General features: G+C 46.0%; 2 protein-coding genes across 3 annotated transcripts in view; one reads left to right on the plus strand and one right to left on the minus strand.

Moving 5' to 3' along the window:
• Window positions 1-7294, plus strand: part of KLHL35 (kelch like family member 35) — an 8071-nt gene extending 777 nt beyond the window's left edge. The window contains exons 3-8 of the mRNA XM_006777915.2: window positions 3-127; window positions 1162-1346; window positions 2938-3056; window positions 3701-3889; window positions 5859-6047; window positions 6951-7294. Of these exons, the coding sequence (XP_006777978.2) occupies window positions 3-127; window positions 1162-1346; window positions 2938-3056; window positions 3701-3889; window positions 5859-6047; window positions 6951-7139 (996 nt within the window). The 3' untranslated portion in view covers window positions 7140-7294. The remainder of the gene's footprint in view (window positions 1-2; window positions 128-1161; window positions 1347-2937; window positions 3057-3700; window positions 3890-5858; window positions 6048-6950) is intronic.
• RPS3 (ribosomal protein S3) overlaps window positions 1-18868 on the minus strand; it is a 35593-nt gene that overhangs the window by 13458 nt on the left and 3267 nt on the right. The window contains exons 5-7 of one of the 2 annotated variants that reach the window (XM_006777916.2): window positions 17587-17774; window positions 16960-17156; window positions 16407-16481 (exon numbers count right to left, since the gene is read on the minus strand). In XM_006777916.2, coding sequence (XP_006777979.1) covers window positions 16963-17156; window positions 17587-17774 — 382 coding nt within the window. In that variant the 3' untranslated portion in view covers window positions 16407-16481; window positions 16960-16962. Of the gene's footprint in view, window positions 1-16406; window positions 16482-16959; window positions 17157-17586; window positions 17775-18868 lie in introns of those variants that run through there. The other variant, XM_015557480.1, reaches the window with a different exon arrangement.

Raw genomic sequence — 18868 nt, forward strand, 5'->3', positions numbered from 1 at the left:
TCCTGCAGAAGGTGGAGGCGGACGAGCTGCTGCGGGCCTGCTGCGAGTGCCGCCCGCTGCTCCTCGAGGCCCGGGCCTGCTTCATCCTGGGCCGGGAGGCCGGTGGGCTGCGCACGCGGCCACGGAGGTACCCCCCCAACATTCAACCACTCACTCATACCTCCGTCATTAATTCATCCTTCAGTCATGCCTCTTGCATGAAATTCACTCATTCATTCAACAAACGTCCCATGGGCTTGGTGTGGGGCATTCTGCCCTTGAAGAGTTAACAGCCAATGGGAGGTGCTGGGGCCTCACACCTAACGCACTTTTTCTCTTGCCCATCTGTCTATAATTCTGAGTGTTCCCTTTGTGCAAGTCTTGTGCTGGGTCCCTGGGACTCAAGAGTGATTTGAAAACACCCTAAAGGCTCTGGGAGCTCAGACTAGTAAGGGATATAAGTAGGCAGGGCCTGGAACACCAGGCCAGGAGAGGGTGGAGTAGTCCAAAATAGAAGACAAGGAAGTCCACTCTCTTACCACTGTATTTCCAACGCTAAGCACAGGGCCTGGTACAAAGATGCTCCATATTTGTCATGGGAATTAGGCAGGAAACCATGGTTAAAGAGTTTGGGATTCCTGGTGGGGTCAGAAGTCTGAGGGGTCAGTGGGAGGGTATGTATCCTGGTTCAGTGATGGGTTTAGGAGATGTTTAGGAGGGAGGCAGCAGAATTAGGGAGTGGAGGCCAGAAAGGGTAAGGAGAATGGGTTAGCATCAGACAGACCTGGGCTTGTATTCCAGCTCTTTTGCTTACTGGCTTGCATGACTTTGGGCAAGCCTACGTGTTTTAGCCTCAGTTTCCTCCTCTGTAAAAGGAGTAATAATCCCTGCCTACTAGAACTGTCATAAAGAATAAATCAGGTGATTTTTCTAAGTAAGGTTAAAAGCTTTGTAAAAGATGATTTTTCTGTAACTTAGAGGTCAGTGGAACGGGATAAGGATTGGTGATCCTTGTCCCATCAATAGCCAGAGGGAAGGTTGAAGTGACAGAGTCTAGCTCGGGGATTAGGTGAGGGACAGGACAAGGAAGGGCAGGAGGACTCTACAGTGTGGTCAGTGAGAGAGAGAGAGGGCTGAAACTTGGGCACGGATCAATGGATACTGAGCTTATCCCCATGCCAGATTCATGGACCTGGCTGAAGTGATTGTGGTCATTGGCGGTTGTGACCGCAAGGGACTTATGAGGTTGCCCTTCGCCGACGCCTACCACCCAGAAAGCCAGCGCTGGACCCCACTGCCCAGCCTGCCTGGCTACCTGCGCTCAGAGTTCGCTGCCTGTACTCTCCGCAATGACATCTATGTCTCAGGTGAGAGCAGGGCCGCATTGGGAGCCCACAGGATTGGCTCGTGGCTCCTGAGCACTGCCCCCTTTTTCCCACCAACCTGGAGATTGGGGTGGGATTTTTCCTGATAACCTAGTTTTGGCTGAAATGGTATGTAGTCCTGCACAGCCAATCACTGGTGTGACTCCACCCTTTATTCAGTAAAGTCAGCTTCAACTCATATGAATCACTTCTTATTAGCTACTATGTGCCAGGCATTATGTTAAGAGGCTTACATTAATTAATTCTCTCTACAGTCCCATTTCACAGATGAGAAAACAGGCTCAGGTTAAGAATTTCCCTATTGTCACAAAATTGGCAAAGCTAGGAGCTTTGATACCAACAGGCTGTGCCTTTCCTGAGATTCAGGCCCTAGAGACTCAGAGGATAAAACACAGTTCCTGCTACCCTGATGTACCCTGGAGAGGGGAAAATGGACTTCCCTTTATGACCTGGCTGAATTTGATGGGAACTCTCAGACCCCAAGTGAGCTGGAATCCTACTCAGGGAATCTGGCCCAACTTGCAGGGAACAGCACAGGCGACGGCATGAAGGCAGGAACGTGCAGAAAGGAACCCCGGTACTCCGGGCTCTGAAGTGCAGGTTCAGTGTATCTGTTAGAGGAGGGGAAGCCATTGTAGGTGAGGGAGGAATGGGAGTCTGGAGTCGGATCAGGCAGACTTTGACTCCAGGCCTAGGTAGTCTGCACTTGATGTTGTAGGAGCTATGGGTGGCTGGGAAGGATAAGGAGAAGAATGAGGCGGAAGCCTCAGACACCATCTAGGCCACACTTTATCACTGGACAGCTTATCCAAGGCCACTGGAAATACAGAGGCCAGGGTTACAAAACAGAGGTGTGGCTCAGGCTCTCAGCCACAGTCGTAATTGCCCCTGGGGAAGCTACTCCTAAGAGGTGAGTCCCTGGTCAGGAACCCCATGCCAGCCAGGGAGAACGAGTTCACAGCCTGCACCCTCAGTGCCTGCCCTGCCCCCCCCCCCCCCCCCCGCCCGACCCTGGAGCATGCTGTGTCCTTCACTAATACCAGTGTTGGGCTTGGGGCTGGAAGCTCTGGTTTGGATCAGTGATTTTCAGCAAGTCATTCTTGGCCTCTTACGCGTCATCCGAGTTTCCTATCTAAACTAGGCAGTAATCCCAACACCTCATGGAGGGATGAGACAGATGTGAAGCCATGCAGGTGAAGGCAGGAGTGAGACAGAAGCCCGGGGCCACCCTCTACCCTCCCCATCGTGTCGGTGGCTCTGCTTCCTCTGCTCCAGGGTACTCCTGATTCTTGCCCTGGGTACCTTCAGTAGACTTCTAAAGTGCCCCCCTTTGCTTCCCTGAGCTCAGAGCCTGGCACACCACCACGATGTACCGAGTGAAGATGAACTCACTCCCTGAATCCCTCAGGCCTCTCCCCTCAAAGTCGATGCCTGTTGTCCTAACTCAGACTTTGCCGCCACTCATTCAAAGCACACGGTCTGGGTCACACCAGCTCAGGAGAAAGTCCTTCTTGACGTCTACCCTTAACTCTTCCTTTGGATCTGGGGGCAACAGCTGCTTCTCTCTCCCCAGGAGGCCACATCAACAGCCATGATGTGTGGAAGTTTAGCTCCCATCTGCACACCTGGATCAAGGTGGCCTCATTGCACAAGGGCAGGTGGAGGCACAAGATGGTGGTCTTGCACGGACAGGTAGGGACAGACAGCAGCTGCTGCCGCTGGGGCCCGGGGTATAGATCTATAGATGTCCTTAGAGAAGGCCCTCTCTAAGACCCTCTCTCTCTGTAAGGGCTCTGAAGTCTCAAAAAAAAGGGACTTGCTCAAAGTCACATCAAAATACTAATGCTAATAGTAATTACTGTAATAGTATAGCCTACGGCCTAGGGTCTGGGCTCTGGGGCCAAATAGCCTAGGTTTGAATCTTGACTCTGCCACTTAAGACCAAAACACACACACACACACACACACACACACACACACGCGCGCGCGCGCGCGCGCTGCCAGTTATCTTTGTAAGCTACATCTCCAACTCAGAAATGCAAATAAAAGTGCTTCTTAGACTCATTTAAGGCAGTAAACCCTTAATTGCCAGCTATTATTTAAGCATTAGCTTGGTGTCGAGTATTTGACAGTTCAATTCTACATGCAGGACCCATTCTAGAGACGGATCTCATTATCCCCAGCAAGTGAGAGGAAATCTGCTAAACGAGGTTGTCACTGGGTGGTGGTAGCATGGGGGTTCCCCCGGGCCCTTTTGCTGGGGTGGGATAGCTTCTGGCACACAGCCAGAGCCAGCCCTGACTCCAGTGGGGGGATCCCCTTGTCCTCACACATAGCTGTTCGTGGTGGGTGGCTTTGATGGACTACAGCGCCTGCACAGCGTGGAGCGCTACGACCCCTTCTCCAACACGTGGGAGTCTGTGGAGCCGCTCCTGGAGGCCGTGAGCTCAGCAGCGGTGGTGCCCTGTGCTGGCCGGCTCTACGTGATTGGGGGTGCCAGGCAGGACAACATCAGCACAGACAAGGTGGGCGTGGATAGGAGGCCTGCTATGTGTTGGCGTTGAGTTGGCACTTTCTGGTCCTCATCCATTTTCTTACTTAATCCCATCAACGGCCCTGAGGTAAGCTATGTTTGAGGTCACACACTGGGTCAGCAGCACAGCTAGGCCTGAATGTTTGGGCTGCTTGGTGCCATATGGTTTTATAGATTAAAAATTAAGTGGGGGTGCTCGGCCAGGTGTCTGTTAGTTGGAGGGTCTTCCCCCACATACCCCAAAAAGGTAGCAGGTTCGATTCCCAGTCTGGGCACCTACAGAAGAAACAAGATCAAGGTTTCTCTCTATCTCCCTTCCTCTCTCTCTAAAATAAACAAAACATATCCTTGGGTGAGGATTTTAAAAAATTAAGTGAGGGCAAGAGTGGGATTAATTAAAATGTTTTTCTGCCAGCGTGTCTGATGTGGCTCAGTGGTTGAGCATCGACCTATGAGCCAGGGGGTTGCACTTCGATTCCCAATCAGGGCACATGCCTGGATCATGGGCTCGATCCCCAGTGGGGAGCATGCAGGAGGCAGCAAATCGATGGTTCTCTCTCATCATTGATGTTTCTATCTCCCTCTCCCTGCCTCTCTCTCTGAAACCAATAAACATATATTTTTTAAAAAGAAGTTTTTGTGCCATTCAAAAATATAATACTTATTATTGAAAATTTAGAAAACCGGAAACAGGAAAAAAATCACCCATAATTCCCCACCTAAGGATAGTAACTACTATTTAATATTATGGTACATTGCCTCCCGGCTTCCTCTAAATTGACTTTTGATTTTCTGTTTTAGTTTTGCCTTCTTACTGTTGGTGGTAGTGTTTTTTTGTTTGTTTTGTTTGCTTTTTAATTACTGACTTTAGACAGGGAAGGAGAGGGATAGATAGAAACATCGATGAGAATCATTGATTGGCTGTCTCCTGCACGCACCCGACTAGGGATGGAGCCCACAACCCTGGCATGTACCCCGACTAGGAATTGAACCAGTGACCTCTTGGTTTATGAATCAATGTTCAACCACTAAGCCACACTGGCTGGTGCATTCTTACTGTCAGTAAAATTTTGCATTCTACTTTTTATTTATGTTAAGAGTAAGAAGCAGAATGCACTTTCCACATGCTTAGCAACTCGTCTAAGCCATCACGTCAGTAACTGTGTAATAGGCCACTGGGCGGGTGAGCTATAGTCTACTAAACTCATTTAGTTTTTATGAATAAAAATTAATCTTCATAATGACAGCTCTCTCCTTCCCCAGATGGCCTCACAGGCTGTGGTCTGGGATTTGAATCTTCCCCAGCTAGGATCACTCGTCTTTCCTTATCCCCTGACCCTTTTCCCAGCACCTTCCTGGGGCTGGCTGAACTGCCCATTTAGTGCCCAGTACCCTCTCATGCAGCACTGACTTGTTTTAGGCCGTTCTGGGGGTCTCCAAAGAAACAATGAAACGGAGTAATGGTGAGCGGCAGCTACAGCACAAGCCCTCAGAAATTGTGAAAGGCGTCTAAACACCTGTAGGACTGGGAGGCATGTGGACAGCTGTAGTAATGAGCTGCAAGACACCCCAGCTGGAATCTTGTCATGACCTCATAGCACCAGGAAGAGGGATGAGGATTGACTGACAGTGCACGCAGCCAGGAACACACCTCCATGGGAAACCTGCTCTGAGGACTTCTATAGCACTAATGCAGGCGGCACCTCCATGTCCTGGAATGGAGACCTCTCCTTGGACATTGAAAGATGAAGATGTTTTCAACACAGGGAGTCCAGGGGTAGGAGAAAGAGGTGGAACTAGACTTGAGGGCAGGGATAATGGGTTTTCTCTACCCTCCCAGACACTAGCTGAGGCAAATACTGTGCTAAATGAGTCCCCCTGACGGAGAGAAGTGGGAGTGCATGGGCAGCAGGGCTGCTGGGGGGTGAAGATTCACCACTGCCAAACCTCCTGCCTTCCAGGTGCAGTGCTTTGACCCCAAGGAGGACAGGTGGAGCCTGCAGTCACCAGCACCCTTCTCTCAGCGATGTCTTGAGGCTGTCTCCCTCGAGGACACCATCTATGTGGTGGGAGGCCTCATGAGCAAAATCTACACCTACCACCCTGGTACAGATGTTTGGGGGGAGGCAGCCATCCTCCCCAGCCCCGTGGTAAGTAGAGGGTCCTAGGCATGGCCCTGACACTGGTCCCACTGAGGAGAGGGAAGACCCACTTCTAAGGATCTGCATCTTAGAGATAGTGAGTCTTGTGTCTCATTCCATGCTAGGTGGTCCTACATGGTTCTCTAGCTTTGCCCTCACAATGAAAATCAGCTTTGCATTTCACAAATGAGCCTGGAACCCCAGTCCCAAGTGCTGTAGCCTTGGGTGGGAAATTTGGTCTAAGTCACCTTGCACTCTCCCCTGTCCTGAAGGCCACTAGCTGGTAGCCTACTGAAGAGATGGGAGCGGGGAGCATGGAGAAGGACCTTGCTAAGTTCCCCTGCCCCAGTGGTATCAGAGAAGGGAGGCCCAGGCCCTGGATGGATACCCTGGCCTCTGTTTACCTTACCTTGTCTCTCCCACCTTTTGTCACCTCCTGAAACTCCAGAGACTGTATAGGGGTGTGGTGACACTGGTAGTCCCAGCCAGCTATGACCTTTAGTGATCCTAAGAGCCTGAGACTTCTGGCTTCTCTAAGTTTGAGATCCTAAGGCGGTGATGGTGTTAATTATTATTATTGTTACTGGAGTGCTTACTGTGCTTCAGGCACTATGTAAAACACTTTACACGCTTAACCCCATTAACTGTTAAGGGAACCTAAGGAAGGTATGACTGTTCTTCTCACTTTGCAGATAAGGAAACTGAGGCCCAGAGAGGTTAAGTGACTTGTCCAGGATTCATTTACTAAGGGTCAAGCCAGAGCTTTCTGCCTTCCATCCAATTTCTCTAACATTCACACTGCTTGCTCACATTCTGTGGGTCAAGGTTTTGTTGTCTGGCCTGGCCAGCTAGGGAAAAAGGGAGCCCCAGGCTGGACCCCATAGCTGATTGTCTTTCTGTTTGTACACCCAGGAGAGCTGTGGCGTGACTGTGTGTGATGGGAAGGTCCACATCACTGGTGGGCGGGATGATCACGGGGAAAGCACCGACAGGGTCTTCACCTTTGACCCCAGCAGTGGGCAGGTGGAGGCCCAGCCGTCCCTGCAGCGCTGCACCAGCTCCCACGGCTGCGTCACCATTGTCCAGAGCCTGGGCAGGTGACTCAGATTTGGACAGCCTGAGCCAGGAGCAGAGAGAGAAGGGAGAACTCAGGCTCACCACTCTGCTTTCCTCATGGAACCGCTATGTAAATAGCCCCTTAACTTATTGCCCCCTTTCTTGTAGAAATAAAACGCCATTCAAAGGTTGGCTCTGTGTTCCAACTCATGCCTGCTTTGCCTGGAGAAGTATCTGCTCCTTGTTTTGACTCTTTACAAAGCACCTACATGTTACTTCATTTACTTTCATAATGGCAGTGTGGACATAATTTAAAATATTATGAAATATTCCATGCATAAAAGAATATATATTTTTGTGCAGTTTAATACTAATAAAACATCTTCTTTCCTACCACCTAGCTTAGGAAATAATCTGTCACAGCCCTGGCTCATGGGGCTTAGTTGGTTAGAAGGTTGTCCATACACCAAAAGGTGGCAGGTTTGATTAAAAAAGTTTTTTTAGTCTACACAAAAACAAAAAAAGAAGTAGAATGTTAGAAATGCCTTTGTAGGCTCTGGTGTCTATTCCAAACCCATTCCCTTCCCATAGTCCTCTGAGGTAATCACTGTCCTTCAACTTGAGATTATCAACACTTTTAACTTTTAGTGAGCTAATCATTAATATCTGTATTTCATGAGGCTGCAAAATCAATGAGACATTTCTGGTCAGGAGAACAACCCTCTCAAATTCGAACACCTAGCAGAGGTAGACAAAGTTAGAGCCGAGACCACGAAAAAGACAAAGACATAGGTGTACAAGTAAGCAAACATGTCCAAGGATCAGAAACAACAGAACTGTAAAACCCCGAGGAAGGCAGAAGGTTGAGCTCTGGGGCTCAGGCTCTGAGGGATAAAGGCCTTAAAAACAGGATTCCAGTTCAGGCTCACTGCGAGAAGCAGGGCCGAGGTGCTCCACTCGTGAAACTGAAACAGAAACCCAAATGGCCTTGGGGTCCGAAGCTTGCAGCTGGGTGATGGGTGCCAGAGCCACGGGCCTTCGAGAACCCAGCCAGGCTGCATCTGGACCTCCAACATCCCAGCATCAACAGGGGGCACAAACCCCTGAGGTGACTAAGCACCTGGGTTAGCCTGGGCTCTAGAAAAAGCAACACAGAACTGCTGGATAGGAAGGGGTGATGAGAAAGGGAATGGAAGATGCCACAAAGGGAATCTGTGAGGCAGAGGCCTAGTGGTGCAGGTTCTGTGCCTGTTTCCAAGGCCCAGAGGACGAGGACTTAGCCAGACCCCATCTGGGGCTCCCCTCATTTGCACCCAGATTGCCTTTTAAAAATCTATCATAGGCTCCTGCAACTCCCCCAGCACAGGGCCAGCCCCACGCCCCTCCCATCCTCCAAAGCCCCAGGGCCCTGTCTGGGAGATCTTTCCAGCTGGGGCTGGCCCTTTACAGCCCAGCACAAAGGCCCAGGTCACAGCTGAGCTCCTACCTCCTGATTATCCCTGATTAGGGAGCCTGTGACCATCTGGACAAGGCTGATAATGGCAGAGGGGAAGGGGGTGTAGGGGGAGGCCCAGTTCCTCCGAGCCTGCCTGCCCCCACCCCAGGGATAACATCCAGGACAAAGAAAGCACTGTATGATTTGCCTGTCGGATAGGCCCTATCCCGTCAGATGCCCAAGTGGAAATGAGAGGGGCAAATCCAGGGCAAGCTCTCCCTCACCTGGGCTGGGCACCTCCTGTGTGCCAAGCAGACTGCACCACTTCCCCCACGATGACCATTCGCGTTCCCTGTGCCCTTTCATGCAAGTGCTGATGCCCCTTCCTGTCTGTTTGGGCAGACCTGATACCCTCCCGCCTCCTCCCGAATTTACCACTCTCTCCTCGTGTCCCTTATCTGCCCTGGTTCTGTCACCTGACATATGGCCAGGCCTTTGTCTCCCGACACCCAAGGGATGCCCTTTGAGGCAGAAAAGGTGTCAGCTTCATCTGTGTCCTCCAGTGCCCAGAACAAGGCCTCTCATTGAATATATTAAATCAAAGTTTTTGCTATTTTCTACCTCGCAATGCCTATGAGTTGGTACTATTGCCTACCCCACATTTACAGACTCAGTTGTAAGTGACTTGCTTACTAAAGTCACTGAGCTGATGAGTGGTGGCAGAGCCAAGATTCCAACCTGCACCCAGCTATCTCCAAAGCCTGCTCTCTCCAGGCAGCCACATCCAGGCTGCTAATCTGAGAATGTGGGTGTTACACATATGAATGAAGCTCAGCTGTTTAGAAGTAAGAGATACATCATTTCCACCGAGGAAAATCCCATCCTGATAGAATTTTGTTCCTGTCCTTAGGGGCCTCCTTGAATGAAGGGAGGCATTATTCATGTCCCTAGTGAGTGAGGCTCACAGGAACACAAGCAGAAGTTGACACCCCATATACCCTATTTCCTAGGACTACTAGCTATACCTAATACTTTGGTCTCTCAGTCTAACTAGTCCTTTTGTGGAATGTCTCCCTGGCTCCTAACCCACTGCTTTCCCACTCTCACCACTCCCTGCAGCCAGACAAGATCAGAGCATGAACCCTGAGCATGGCCCCTTGGCCGTGCAGTATGCCAGACAAAGACTTAACTCTGGTATACCATCAGAAGCCACTGGAGCCAAATTCAGTTTTTAGTTTTCTTCCCGAGCAGTTCTAAGTGAGGATTAGAATTTTATGACTGTTCTTTTTTAATGGGCTCCCAAAGAACAATGGGGAAATTTATTTTAAAAAACTAGGATATCGACCTGACCGGTTTGGCTCAGTGGATAGAGCGTCGGCCTGTGGACTGAAGGGTCCCAGGTTTGAGTCTGGTCAAGGGCATGTACCTGGGTTGCGGGCACATCCCCAGTGGGGAGTGTGCAGGAGGCAGCTGATCGATGTTTCTCTCTCATTGATGTTTCTAACTCTCTATCCCTCTCCCTTCCTCTCTGTAAAAAATCAATAAAATATATTAAAAAAAAACTAGGATATGCATATAAGCATAACCAATGGACACAAGACACTGGGGAGTAAGGGAGGCCGGGGGAAGGTCAAGGGGGAAAATAAAAAGGAGACATATGTACTACTCTTTGTAATATTTTAAGCAATAAAACAAAATTTTAAAAAATAAAACACTAGGATAAAATTCATTCTCTTACAATCACCATATGGAATAGTTGGATTCTTGCATAAATCTAAAATACATTGAGATCTTGATGAACTTAATTTTTCTGTATCTTGAAAAACTTTATTTCATAATAGAAATTATCATATTACTCGTCAATTATTCCCAACTATGTCAAACAAGACTAAGATGGTAAAAAAATGGAAGAATGATGGTATTGCCTAAAAGATGCAATGAAATAAATTACTATTACATCATCTTTCAGTTTCCATATTACATTGCCCAAAGTATTGGTTGTCATCTTTTAAAAAGATATCAAAGAAGTCTAGAGACATCAATTAAGAATTCAGGCCCTAGCTGGTTTGGCTCAGTGGATAGAGTGTTGGCCTGCAGAGTGAAGGTCCAGATTCGATTCCAGTCAAGGAATACCGGGGTTGTGGGCTCCATCCTCAGTAGGGGGCATGCAGGAGGCAGACAATAATTCTCATCATTAATGTTCCTATCTCTCCTTTTCCCTTCCTCTCTGAAATAAAAAATATATTTAAAAGAATAATAAACTCAGGACTTTTCATTTCCCACCCATAATGACAAGAAAAGAAAGTTGACTGAGGACATTTCACACTTATTACACAAATTAGAAAAAGAATGCAGAGGCACATTGCTGGACTCTAGTCTCTAAAGATAGGAAATTGGTCACATAAGCAAAATCTTTCCTAGATGAATTTTCTCAAGAACTGGCGAATGAACAATATATTTCTAAAAATAGAAAGGCACTATGGTATTTTAAGTCATAAGGCATTATTTAGTGAAGTTGTTCAACAGGATTTCATCATGCAGAATTTTTATGACAAAAAACCTGGACCATCCTGTATTGCTAAAGGGTGGTGTAGCAATATTCTTTCATCTTTTATGATGCTTATGCACCCAAATTTACTTCATACTGTTTGTTACAGTTCATAAGTGGGAATACACTGAAGACAGTTGTGTAGGTGAAGGGAAACAGATGCTATAAAAAATTTTAAAAAATAAAATTCATTGGTGCCCAGCTGGTGTGGCTCAGTGGTTGAGCATCGACCTATGAGCCAGGAGGTCAAGGTTCAATTCCTGGTTAGGGCACATGCCTGGGTTATGGGCTCCATCCCTAGTGTGGGGCATGCTGGAGGCAGCCAATCAATGATTCTCTCATCATTGATGTATCTATCTCTCCCTCTCTCTCCCCGTCTCTGATATCAATAAAAAACATTAAAAAATAAAAATTCATTAACTTGGTTATTCTAATTGATCTTTATAAATCTAAAAATAAAAATGTTTTGCCCTGGTTGGTTTGGCTCAGTGGATAGAATTGTCGGCCTGCACACTGAAAGGTCCTGGGTTCGATTCTAGTCAAGGGCACATGCCTGGGTTGCGGGCTCGATCCCCAGTGGGTGAGCGTGCAGGAGGCAGCTGATCAATGATTCTCTCTCATCATTGATATTTCTCTCTCTCTCCCTTCTTCTCTGAAATCAATAAAAAAATATATACTTACAAATAAGTTTTAAAAAGTGTTTTAAAAGTAAGGAACATGGCTGGCTGTCCTTAAATTATGAGCCATCAAAAATATTGCATGTTGACAAGGCAAGTGCAAAAACCCAGAAAACAAAAGCAGTAAGCTAGAGCCTAAATAGATGTATCTGAAATCCGGAAGCAGTTATGAGTATGTTCTAGTCACACAGAGCAGCTGATAAGCAGTTCATTACATTCAAGGAATGTTGCTCATTTTGGGTATATGTACCTTCAAAACAAGGAAAATTTGGAATTGTTTGCTGTTTTAATTCATATATATTTATGCGTATACACATGACTTTATTGATATAATTCATCCATTTGAAAAGTATAATTCAATGGTTTTCAGTATGTTCAGAGTTGTATTAATACTTGTGACGGTTATGGGGCAGTTGATGGCCCACCAGTGAGGGCAGGATGAATAGGTCACAGCAGTCCTCCCCTCAGGGGGAAAGGCCAGCTGCACCTGGCTAGGTGAAATGGTACAATACAGGCCTGAGCAGCAGAGGCTCAATGGTTTCATTTCAACTTCAGAGCTCCTGGGGGGCTCCATCTTATTTATGAATGTGAGGGTATAGGATCAGATAAATTCTTCTTCCCAACCTATGGTCTTATTATTCTCAAATCAGAAGTGGGGATCTTGAGATACCCTAAATATTTTTCCAAGCCTAAGAGAAATCACACATTTCCCTAAGATGTATTGGACAAATTAAAATCGCTGTAAAGTGAGGTAATGGAATCCGCCCATTGTTACAGGGATGTTGGGAAGTTTAAATGACATTCACAGCAGGCTCAGGGCACATAATTATCTTCTCACCATGGTCATGCTGCTTATCAAACTATAAATGTAACTTTAGCAACAAATATGGAAGTGGTTTGTTTTAGATTAAATAACATAAAAAATCTGATGACCCTAAGGTAATAGTGTGAAAAACAATCTTTGAATCCAGATTCTGGCTTGAAGGCCTGGGCTCTTACCTGTTTAATATCTGCAAACAGGAATATTATTAGATGATAAATACTAGAAGAGACATATATTGGCATTTAGGTATCTTTTAACGGCCACAACAGCCCTGTGATAACCAAAACCAGAAAAGTCCAAAGTGTTAGTGAATCTGTTGGTATCAGAATTTGAACCCAGATTTCTAATCATAAAGCCCGGCCTCTCAAATGTACCTTGTAAAATGCTCTGCAGAGAAGGGCATCCTTTAATCTACTACATCCTGGCTGACTTCCGCATGCCTTTGCCTAACTTCCCAGCCAGAAGTTGAGGTGGTGAGCTGGGGACTGTGGCTGGTTTCTTGGACCCCCTTGGGAGTGAGATCATAGATGGGAGGAGCAGGAACCCCATATTATCACTCTGCTATGGGTTCTAGCAGCCTTCACAAGTGTTTTGCAAGCCCAGATTGTCTGGAGGGAAAACCCACCCCATCCCATCTCACGTCAAAAAATCCTTGCTTTCCTCTGGCCCCACGTTTGTGTCCTTTTCCTGGTTCTCCAGAGCTGTCTCCTGGTTCTTTGTCTGCTCTCTGGACCTATTCCCAAGTTCTCAGTCTTTAGTAGGTGTTCTTTCCTTGCCGGATTGGTCAATAAGCCCTCAGCTCTTGTCATCAGCTGCCACATATCCTAATGACCACAAGCTAACTCTTCAGAGCCTTTTGATAAAAAGCCCAGGAAAGGCTTTGGCACTTGCTTCCACATTGCTAGCAGCTGCATTTCCACCAGTGGGTCCCAAGGGCTATTTCACAAGTTTGGGCTGCCTAACACGAACACTTGGAGGGGACGGAGGCAATATTTGAGTTTGGGCCTCACTTCCACTATGAAAGCCAAAGGGGCTACCTATCTTCTCACCTCTGGCAGCTGGGCCAGATACCAGACTTGGCCAGTCAGATGCTACCACCTGAGATGTTAAGAAAATGACAGCCCTAACTTGTTTGGCTTAGAGGATAGTGTCACCTGTGGACTGAAGGGTCCCAGGTTCAATTCTGATCAAGGGCACTGCCTGGGTTGCAGGCTACATCCCCAGTAGGGAGCGTGCAGGAGGCAGCCAATCAATGATTCTCTCATTGATGTTTCTATCTCTCCCTCTCTGAAATCAATAAAGTATTTTTTAAAAATATATTAGAAAAACCATTCACTGAGAAAAATTGAGGGAGGCTAGTGATCCTCTGGGAAGCCTGCATGTCTTGGTGAGCTATGACTATTCAGTGTTCACCTAAGCTCTACATTTCTTCTATGGTTTGCTGAAATGAAAGGTTTAAAAACTCCCTTTCTTGATCTCAAGTAATGGCTATACAGTGGTGTTTATGTTAACAATTCAAGCTGCACACTTAAATACTAATAATTTACATACTTTTCTGCCTATCAGCACAGACACTCCCAACTGACAATGTTCAACTTATGATTTTTCAACTTAATAATGGTGCAGAGGTGATTCCCATTCAGTAGAAAGGCTAGCAAGATGTAGTACAATACTCTCTCATGATGCTGGGCAGTGTCAGTGGGCCACAGCTCCAAGTCAGTCCCAAAACTCCAAGGGTAAACAACTGATACTCTACAGTGTACTGTGTTGCCAGGGTGTTTGGGATAGTGTTTTTGCATTCCATCATGTCTAAAAAAATGCCCACCTGTATCTCCTGCTTTAGATAAAAACTGATGGTAACTGCTCAACTGTAAAATAGTGTTCTGAGCACATTTTAAAGTAAGCTAGGCTGGTATTTGGTAGCTAGGTTCACTGAAGGCATTTCTGACCTACGGTATTTTCAATTGATGAGTTAATCTGGATATAACACTATCTTAAGTCAAGGAGCAGCTGTTCTTCAGTAAGTTTATTTTTCTCTTCCCAAGGTGCTACTTGGGTGCACATCTGTCATAACACCACCTGGTGGTAAATTAACAGCACTACTGAACACTAGACTAATTTCCAATTTTAGTAGACTGAGATTTGCAGAAAGCTTTATATATTTTTTACTACTGATTTTAGAGAAAGGGGGAGAGAGAAAGGGAGACATCAATGTAAGGAAGAAACACTGATCAGTTGCCTCCCACACACATCCTTACCCTCTGGTGCATGGGACAATGCACCAACCGAGCCAGATCACCTAATCTAATATACAAAGACCTGTGACTGGCTGTGTCAATACTAGATGCTAAGATCCTAGGTGACCAGGATGGTCATAACCTATTGCCAGCACCTAGACCTTTGGATGCTCACATTAGTTAACTAATTTCTCTTAAAACAAAATTCCCTCACAACCGAATTACACAAATCCAGAAGTACAGAAATAAAGCATCTTAGCTCAATTCAAACAGTAACATTTCCAGTAAAACTGCAAAATGCCAGTAACTTTACACACAAGAGATAAAGCCTGACAAAGGGGAATATCTCTATTAATGAGATGTGGTCTCAATTCCATCAATATTGACAAAACCAGTCAGATATTAGTCTATACCAGTGATGGCGAACCTTTTGAGCTCAGTGTGTCAGCATTTTGAAAAACCCTAACTTAACTCTGGTGCCATGTCACATGTAGAAATTTTTTGATATTTGCAATCATAGTAAAACAAAGACTTATGTTTTTGATATTTATTTTATATATTTAAATGCCATTTAACAAACAAAAATCAACCAAAAAAATGAGTTCGCAAGTCACCTCTGACACGCATGTCATAGATTCACCATCACTAGTCTAGACAAAGTCGATATAAACATCAAAGGTTCTTTTAAAAAGTGAGGGGAAGCCCAAAGATACATTTGTCAGTGCACACACTCCTTACGTAATTCACTTAAACATTAGGCCCTTACCACGTGCCAAGCAGTATAACCACAATGTGCAGTTGTCTGTACATGTGCAACTTACAGTCCAGTCGGAAAGACAACCAAATAATCAGTACCCACTAGGCGGCCTGTGGAGCCAGGTTATCTCACAGCCAGGCCCCACCACCAGGACGGGGTGGCTACCAGACTTGGCCTGCCAGGCCCATGACAGTTGTCATCAGGAAGGAAAGTTCCTGCTCTGTGATAAATCTACTTATGAGTCTTGTAGAATTATCAAGTCTGTCCCTCATTAGTTTCACCTAAGTATAACAAGAGCACCAATTACTTATAAATAGCAATAGAAAACACCTCCAAATATGATAAAACAGGAGACAATTTTAAATATTCTTTATATCTGTGCTTCAAGCTCTTCATCACTGGCACAAATTCCACTTACACTTTAGAGATGTTGAGAATTAAATTAAAAAGTATGTGAAGCACAACACCCAGAGCCTAGCATAACCCAAAATATAATGATCAATATATTTATTTTCTATATGCAATGTAGATTTCCTTATGCACTAGGAAAAAAATAGTCTTAAATATATCCCTCTTCTAAACCTGACCCTAACAGATGAGTTAATCAAGGTGGTGTCAGACCTGTGTCACTAACCCCAACAGGTTCTCTCTCTGGTTAAGCTCTGCTTGGGTCCTCCTGGCCCTTGTCTCACAAGTACAGTCAAAACCAAGAGGATTTCAGTGAAAGCGTAAGCATCATGAGCCAGGCAGCCCTAAAAACCAACCAAGCAATGCTCTGATGAGGTGACATGACCCTCAGTCTGAATACTGGATATACAGTCTAAGTCAGGCCATGCATCCTTTAAAAAGATTTTATTAAAGGTCTTTATAGAGCAACATCCAGACTCCAGATCCAGCTGCCAAGGAGACCCTAAAACCAAACAAAGCACAACAGTAAGAACAGAAATTTCATCTGAGTATCGGGTTCTTTCATTTACCAAATGGGTATATACTCCTACTGAGGGTTTGCATGAAGACTAATAAACAAAGAACTTTTAGGGGGAAAAAACCCATAGGTGTTCTTTGTAAGGGGGTTGCTAAAGAATAGCTTATTACTAGCAAGAGTGCCTTGAAATTTGTGAGTAAAAAAGGACAATACATAGAGGGAAATTCCTATTTCAAACATTGTAGTAATCAGGAATTTAAGAGACCAAGTCCAAATACCCCTCCCAAAAGAATCCTGGGTTGAAATTAAAAGGGCCCCTGGCTTTAACCAGCATTCTTCCATGTAAATTAAGTGCACTCCAATTATCATTCACCAAATGCTTACCACAGTGTGCAGAACAAGTAGTACTAGGGAGACAAAGGAACAGGGTCCCATTCCACCCAAGGGGCTGCTAGAGACATACCTGTTATGCTGTGGGTACTGGCTGGGGCATGGCGGGCGGCTCTGGCTTTCCACCTTTCTGTTCCGAAATGGGGGTGGTGGGCAGTATCTCATCTTTGGGTTCTACAATGCTCACGTGGTCAGGCAGGGGCTTCTTAGGGCCTATCTTACCACTTGGGTCCCAAGGAAGCATGATCTTCACTTTGATGCCCAGCACACCTAAAGGACAGTTAGGACCATGGTTAGGACCTGCCTGTGGTATCACTGGCCCCCACAACACAATAGGACAGGGCAGAGGACGAGAACAGTAAGTTACTCAAGTATCCCTGGTTCTGGTCCCTTCTCAGACAAATGCCTCTAATCAACCAATGAATAGGACACGTTTGCAAAAGGAACCTATGCAGTGCCACAGAACATGGCACTGACAAGGACCAAGAGCAGGATGTGACCTTTCTGACTCGTCATCGTGTCATCACTGAAGGGTACACAGGTGGCTGAGACAAGGACAAACCAACCCTTGCATCTGACTGATCTCAACAATTCACTTCTTCCAATTCAGTGCAGCGAATCAATAAGCCCAAGGAGTACTAACATGCTCTGCACATCTATTGACTAAGACCCTTTGCCCTAAGAGCTACCAACTGCTCACCTTGCCTGAGCAGCACATGGCGCACGGCAGTGTCAACATAGTAGTTAACAGGGTCCCCACTGTGGATCATCAGACCATCAACAAACTTCATGGACTTAGCCCTCTGTCCTCGGAGTTTCCCAGACACCACAACCTCACAGCCTTTGGCCCCACTCTCCATGATGAACCGAAGCACACCATAGCAGGCCCTTTGGGAAAACAAGAGACAGATATCCATTTGTGTTATCACCAAAGATAGAATCACCCAATCCCACCCCATGTTTAAAAAACATATAAGACTTACTAGTCTTCCCTGTTGTCAATATCCCTTTAAAGGAACACGCCCCCATCCCCATGCCAGGTGAATTAAGTTGGTAATCTGGGGACCTGGGAATGGTAAAGCTCAGTAACAAGTATTTAAAAATAAATAAACCACAAGTGATTCTAATGTGCAACCAAAGTTGAGACCCACAAATAAGATTAAAAAAAAAAAGGTTGAGGCCCACACTCAATCTCATGATTATCAAGTTGACAGCCCGCGTCCATCACTCTGAAGCAAACCTTTCCAGTCCAGTCCATCTCTGCCAGCTCAGGCAAGCCATCAGTAAGAACCCAGAAGTACCCAATCACTAAGTGACCCCCTTATGGTTTACTGAAACATTCCTCAAGCTCCAGAATTCATGTTCATTAGGCACCCTATCGGTTTAGGATCCTAGCTGCCTTGACTGTTAGCACACTGGAAAAGCGTACCTAGGTATATATAATTGATAGTAAGCCTTAAAAAATATCATGGGCCCCCCCCTTTATTCATTAGTTTACATTCTGGGAGATAATAATTGGAGCTAGCTGCCACTTTCAACAGGAAAGTAAAGAGCAGATCCACCACCATGCCCCAGACCCTTTCATATGATCTCATTGAATCCTCACAATAAAAGGTGGTGGGGAAAAAAAATAAAGTAAAAAGGCGGTGGTACAATGATTCCCATTTAGAGAGAGGAGACCCAAGGGTCTGAGTAGTTCAGTAAGCTGCTCTGGTCTCAGAACCTCCAAGTCAAACTTCAATGCAAAAGTCACCTGGAAGGCTTGTTCAGACAGCCTAACTGGGCTACACTCCCACTTGCCAAGTCAGTGGGTCTAGGTGGAGACTGAGAATTTTTTTTCTTTTCTTTTTTAAAATATATTTTATTTTTAAAATTGATTTTTAGGGAGAGTTGAAAGGAGAGTGAGAGACAGAGAAAGAAACATCAATGTGAAAGAGACACATCGATTGGTTACCTCCCGCATGCCCCTAACCCGGCCGGGG

Source organism: Myotis davidii, unplaced genomic scaffold, assembly GCF_000327345.1.
Source record: "Myotis davidii unplaced genomic scaffold, ASM32734v1 scaffold169, whole genome shotgun sequence".
In the NCBI taxonomy this organism is placed as follows: domain Eukaryota; kingdom Metazoa; phylum Chordata; class Mammalia; order Chiroptera; family Vespertilionidae; genus Myotis; species Myotis davidii.